The 5,547-nt window shown below is 66.6% G+C and overlaps 1 protein-coding gene across 2 annotated transcripts; it reads right to left on the bottom strand.

Moving 5' to 3' along the window:
* Positions 1-241: 241 nt before the first annotated feature.
* On the bottom strand, positions 242-4,112 carry LOC128330714 (2-acylglycerol O-acyltransferase 2-like). Of its 2 annotated transcripts, XM_053263948.1 has the most exons (6): positions 3,938-4,112; positions 3,166-3,344; positions 2,356-2,560; positions 2,026-2,200; positions 1,525-1,724; positions 242-733 (listed from the first exon to the last, which is right to left on the bottom strand). In XM_053263948.1, exons 1-6 carry the CDS (start codon positions 4,029-4,031, stop codon positions 579-581), a joined length of 1,008 nt encoding a protein of 335 aa, XP_053119923.1. In that variant the 5' UTR covers positions 4,032-4,112; the 3' UTR covers positions 242-578. The 2 variants fall into 2 exon arrangements, with proteins under 2 accessions (XP_053119923.1, XP_053119924.1); XM_053263949.1 differs by lacking the exons at positions 3,166-3,344; positions 3,938-4,112 and adding an exon at positions 2,763-2,891.
* Positions 4,113-5,547: the final 1,435 nt, after the last annotated feature.

Genomic DNA, 5,547 nt, shown 5'->3' with positions numbered 1-5,547 from the left:
TCCTGCCTGAGCCAACTGTGTGCTGGCTTAAGCCCAGGGCCAGGGGTGGGGAGGAAGGACAGGCAGGCAGGCAGCCCACATGGGGGCGGACAGAAGCCACGTCCCCCCCCCTTCCCAAGGCAGGGAGGCCGGCCAGCGGCAGGGTCTGCTGCTCCACCCCCCACCCCCAGCCTCCCCTCCCGCAGACCCTTCCACTCAAACTCTGGCCCAAGCAGAATCACAGAGAGAGAGACTGGAAACATTCAGGAAATCCTCCACTTTATTTCTGCGAAGAAAAACAGTTTTCCAGAAGCTTGGCTGGGTTAGGGTTTCATACGCCCAGGAGGCCCTGAGACACCACTGCATTTGGACAAGCCTGTGCCCCCCCTCACCCCCACATCCTGGCCTGCCCCCATCTCTTTCCAGGCCCACAACTGGCAGCCCTCTCAGTTTCTCGGCAGAGGGAGCGCCCCAGTGATGAGGGGGGGCACAAGGCCCCCCCTTCAGCCCCATCACTCCCCAGAAGGGCCAAGGCACTGTCCATTATCCCCCCCCCCACCCGGCCCTCCTGGGAAGAGAAGTCCCGGGTCTCCTGCCTTCTAGATCAGGCTGAGGTGCTTCTCCGGAGGGAGCCCATATTCGGCCTTGTGCTCTTCAAAGAGTTGAGTCAGCTTCTCCAAGTAGGTCTCATGCAGGTGGTCGATGGCCTCCCGGGACGGATGGGGGGTCTTGGGCACAGGGATTGGAGCCCCCACTGTGGGGGAGCAGAGAGCGTGTTGGGGCCCCACAGCACGTCTGCCCCCCCCCCCGGCAGCAGGGCCTGCCTGCCTCCCACTCCGGCCACCAGCGGGACCAGACACTCTGCCACACAGAGCCCAGCTCTGCCCGGATGGGGCCTGCAAGTGGCCCATGGACAGCAACCTCCCCAAAGCCCACCCCTCTCCCAAGCCCTCCCAGTGCCGGGAGGGGGGCTTCTGGGCAGAGCCTCCCCCTCCCCCCCTCCAGCATTTGGGCTGCCCATCTAGAGGGTAGAGGAGAAGCTGGGGGTTCCCATTCAGAGGCCTGCAGCAGAGAGTGGCTCAGTGGCTCTCTTGGGGGGGAAGCCCCCTGCCCGCCGCCATCCATGTGGTACAGAAGCCACTCTAGACTCGCGTCACACACAGACGGGTGGGAATGCCACAGGGCCAGCCCTGCAGAGTGAGGCAAACGGGGCCAGAGTCCAAGGTTTCATGCAAGAGGCGGTGCGGGGGGGCCTTTGTGGACAGTTGCACAGTCTGGAGGCCAGCCTGAGGCCCAGTGACCGGGCCAGGGCGTTGCATAAGCCAGAGGCAGGGTCAGCCCAGCTGCAAACAGGCAGAGCGGGGAGGGCACAAGGGCACAGGGGCACCTGGTGGGTGGCAGGCAGAGCAGGAAAGCAGCCAGCACCGCCCCAAACTCACCAGCCCCTTCGGCCAGGCCTGTTCCCAAGGCACAGAAAAACCACCCGCCCCCTCCCAGCACAGGCCCGGCAGGCCAGCGGCAGCAGCCCAGCGACACAGCACTCACCCACGGTGTAGATGGGCCTTCGGAAGGGCAGCAGCCCAAAGCTGTACTGGAAGACCCCCCGAGCGTGGAAGAGGGGCAGTGCCAGCCCCACGGCCTTTTGCAGTCGCTCCTGCGCAGCACGGATGAAGGAACCTTGTGGGTTGGAGACCTGGTTGAAGAGCTCGTTCTCCCCAAAGGAGAAGACGGGGACCAGGGCCGCCCTGGAAGGAAAGCGGGGGGGGGGGAGGAGAGGCACCTTTGTTTGTGTGAGCGGGGGGGGGCCTCACGGTCCCCGGCACCAGCCCCTCAGCGACACTTCCCAGCCATCTCAAAACCCGCTTGGGTCCAGTAGACCGCGGGAGCAGCCGCCCCGGAGCGAGAGGCCCCATTGGCACGGGCAAGGGGACTCCTCCAGCCCGGTGGGAAACCTGGCAGGGTGCGCCTGTGCAGGCCCCGCACCAACCTCCCCCCCCCGCCACACACACACACACACACGTTGTGGGGGGTGTCCTCCCAGCTCACCCATGTTGCAGCGCCATCTTGACAAAACCTTTGCGGCCCAGAATCCGGAGAGTCAAAGCCCCGGGGCGGGCGTCCAGAGACTCGGGGGGGCCCCCCACTGCAACCACAGCCACCTGGCCTCCACTCTCATGGTTGAGAAGGTAGGAGGCGCTGGCTTTCTCCGAGGAAACCAGCCCTGAGGGAGGGAGGGAGGGAGGGAGAGGCAGAGATCAGGTGTGTGGGGAGGGGTGGGGGGCGGCCTCCCCCACCATTGCCAGCAGGGGAGGGACTCAGCCTGCGAACCCCCACCCCCACCCCCCTGCTCCCAGCAAGGAAGACTCAGCCACTCACCGCCACTCATGATGTAGTCGCGGAAAAAGGGGACCTTGAACCAGAAGGGGAGCATCAGCAGGTGCGGGGTGAGCCCCGGGAAGAGCCTCTGGAACCCCGTGGCCTCCGTGCAGAAGTTGCCAAAGGCCCCAGCCACCAGCACCCCATGCGGGTGGAAGCCAAAGAGGTAGTTGTGTGTGGGGTCCAGCTCGGCCGTCTTCACCAGCTGTGGGGCAGAGAAGAGGGCAGGAGTCAGGCTCAGGCCACTGGCAGATGCAGGCATGGGGGGCACCGAGGCAAGGGGGGCGTCCCTCCCCTTTCACGGGGGAGGCTATTCCCCCCCCCAGCTGCCTTTTCAGAGAGGCCACTGGACCTCTGGCCCAGGCTTACTGGTTTCACCCCCACCCCAGAAGGCATCGCAGCCCCACCTGAAGGCCGCCGGGAGCTGCTGCAAATGCAGAGGCTCCATCTGGAGCAGGAGCTCCTTCCCCACAAGATGCTCTAAAATGGGTCAGCCCCGCCCCCATGCTGGTCTTCAGCCAGCCGCTCCTCCTCCTCCTCCGGCTGCCCTGGGGGGTCAACAGCAGCCCCGCCGCCGCCGCCCAGCACCGCTTGTGAGAACAGGCAGGTGCGGCAGCCGAGGAGGGCTGTGTGCGGGGCCACCGGGACGCTCCCGCCCCAACAGGCCCCATTTCCAGGGCGGGGCCAGAGGGTGCGGAGGCAGAGCCGGAGCCGCTCAAGAGCCCCTCCAGGCGGGGGGGGGGCCCAGCGGGCAGTGGGGCGGGGGCCGAGGGGCGCAGTCCGTCGGGTGGGCGCTGCTGCTGCACTCACCGTGATGGGGAAGTAGTCGCGGAAGTGGCGCCAGAGGGTCCAGCCGCGCACCCAGGCCGAGCGGCGCCCGCCCCGGGCCGGCGTGTCCCAGTCCAGGTAGAGCCAGGCGGCGTAGAGGGCGGCCAGCACCCAGCCGTCGCCCAGCAGCAGCAGCAGGAAGAGCACCAGGCAGCACTGCGCTGCAGGGCGAGAAGCGGATCGTCGGAAGCCGCAGCTGCTGGGCCAAGAGCCAGGAGCCCCCCCCCCCCCCCGCGGCGACCCTTCAGTCCGACCAGGCGGCCCCACTCCTTGGCCAAAGAGAAGCCTCTCTGCACGTGCCCAGAGGCCCAGGGCGGAGCGCGGGCTCCCAGCTGGTGAACCCGGTGAGTGCCGCCGGGGACTGCAGCAGCTGAGCAGGGAGCAGCCCCCTTCTCCATCCCACCCCAAGCCCTGCCCCCTGGCTGCGCGGGGGAGGGGGGGGGATGCCAGGCGGGACCAGACCCCCACGAGGCAGGCAACGGGCAGGCTCGTGACGAAGCCCCCTCCCCGCCGAAACCTGACAGCAGAAGCAAAGACCAGGACTAGGAGAAGGTCGAGAAGCGCCCCGGACCAGTCCCCGTCCCCGTCCCCGAAGGCCCTTGCGCCTGCTGCAGCCCCCACGGCAGAGCCGAGCTGCCTCCCTCCGAGCTGGAGCAGGAGCAGGAGAGGCCCAACCACCGCCCGCCCCCCCCCGCCCCGCCCGCGTTTTCTTTTGCCCCAGAGGAGGCAGGCGAAGCCCCTTCCTCCGCCTCACCCAGCGCCAGGAAGGAGAAGACCCACTGCAGGACCGCGGCCGTTTGCAGGCGTCGCCGGAGAGGCAGACGCAAGGGAGCGAACTGGACCCACATGGCAGGCAAGCGCAGCGGGGCAGAGACCGCGGCGGCCACAGAAGCGGCGCGAAGGAGCCTCCTACCCCCGCGGCGCCAGCCTTATGAGGAGAAGGCCCCGCCCCTCCCTCGCCCGGCCCCGCCTCTTAACCTCTTCTTCGCCGAGGCCTTGAAGCCCCGCAGCTGCCGGAGGGGGGGCGTCGCCCGGTTGCCTTCCTTCCCCGCCCCGCTCCTCCTCCTCCCCCCCCCGTCCTGTCCTGGTCCCGGTTGCAGGGCTGCCCTTGGGAATGGCTCGCGGCCGGTTCGTCCATCCTCCTCCTCCTCCTGGCGGCCCCTCCCTTCCAGGAGAAGCTGCACCTGCTGGACTCCTGCTGCGTAAGGGGGCGGGCGGTTCAGCAAGCCCCTCCCGAGCCTGTTTGCTTCTCAGACATCCGAGGTTAATCCGCCACGACGAGCCTTTGTGAGGGTCACTGTTTGAGTTCGAAGGCCAGTCGCAATAAAGCCAGCGGGGCTGGAGCCTGCTTGGGGGGGGGGCACCCATCCGGTATGCCGCCTTTGCTTCCCCAAGAGATGGGGATGGCCGCCCTAGCTGAGTAGATGGCTGTGGAAGGGGATTAAACGCGACCATCGGGGAGGGAGGGGAGGTCTGCTAGCAGAGACTCAAAAGAACCTCCAAGACTGGAGGCAGTCTACCTCTGACTCCCAGTTGCAAAAATAGCGGGGGGGGGTTGTTGCCTGCCGACCCTGCTGGAGGCATCTGGGTGGCCACTCTGGGAGCAGGTGGCTGGACGAGGAGGCCCCAACCCCACCACCTTCACCGGATTGGGCAGGCAGGCAAGCAAGCAGGCTCTTCTGGCCTCTCAGCTCCACAGGGGCTCAGAGGCACCCTCTTCTTGGCCACTAGAATTCTGCACTGGCCCCAGAAGCCGATTCTAGAGCTCTGGCTGCTTTTTCTCAAAGGCCGAACCCTCCGGGCTCGGGCGGCCTGCAGCTTCCTTGAGTCTGACTCACTCACATTTATGCCTTTTGGCGAAAGTCCCCTCCAGCTGCCCCACACCGTTCTGGGGGTGGAGAGCAGCTCTGGCAGAAGGGCTGCAAGCACCGGGGAGCTTGCCCAGCAGCTGCGCCTAGAACTGGCCCTTAGAGACCCACATTTGAGAGTCATCATAGGAAGCTGCCATTATATATACTGAGTCAGACCCTGGGTCCATCTCGCTCAGTATCCTCTGCACAGACTGGCAGCAGCTCCTCCAAGGCTGCAGGCAGGAAGAGTCTCTCTCCCAGCCCTATCGCGTTGGAGATGCTGCCAGGGAGGGGACGGACTTGGAGCCTTCTTCTGCTCTCCCCAGAGCGGCGGCTCCATCCCCTGCGGAGGGGAATCTCTGCCAGTGCTGCTCACCCTCCCAGTCTCCCCTCCAGATGCAACCAGGGCGGACCCTGCTGAGCTCAGGGGGCCAGCCAGGCTTGTGACCACAAGGCCAGCTCTCCTCTCCTCAACACCCTCCCCCCCCCGAGATCCCAGGAATAACACAACGGC

This window comes from Hemicordylus capensis, chromosome 6, assembly GCF_027244095.1.
Source record: "Hemicordylus capensis ecotype Gifberg chromosome 6, rHemCap1.1.pri, whole genome shotgun sequence".
Classification (NCBI taxonomy): domain Eukaryota; kingdom Metazoa; phylum Chordata; class Lepidosauria; order Squamata; family Cordylidae; genus Hemicordylus; species Hemicordylus capensis.
This window is presented reverse-complemented; position numbering and strand designations above follow the sequence as displayed.

Excerpts from the sequence above, each read along its gene's own strand:
- LOC128330714 (XM_053263948.1), bottom strand. The coding sequence starts at position 4,031 with ATGTGGGTCCAGTTCGCTCCCTTGCGTCTGCCTCTCCGGCGACGCCTG. Across the intron at positions 3,345-3,937 it reads CTTCTCCTTCCTGGCGCTGG|CGCAGTGCTGCCTGGTGCTC; the intron begins GTGAGGCGGAGG and ends CTCGCCCTGCAG. Across the intron at positions 2,561-3,165 it reads GCGACTACTTCCCCATCACG|CTGGTGAAGACGGCCGAGCT; the intron begins GTGAGTGCAGCA and ends TCTGCCCCACAG.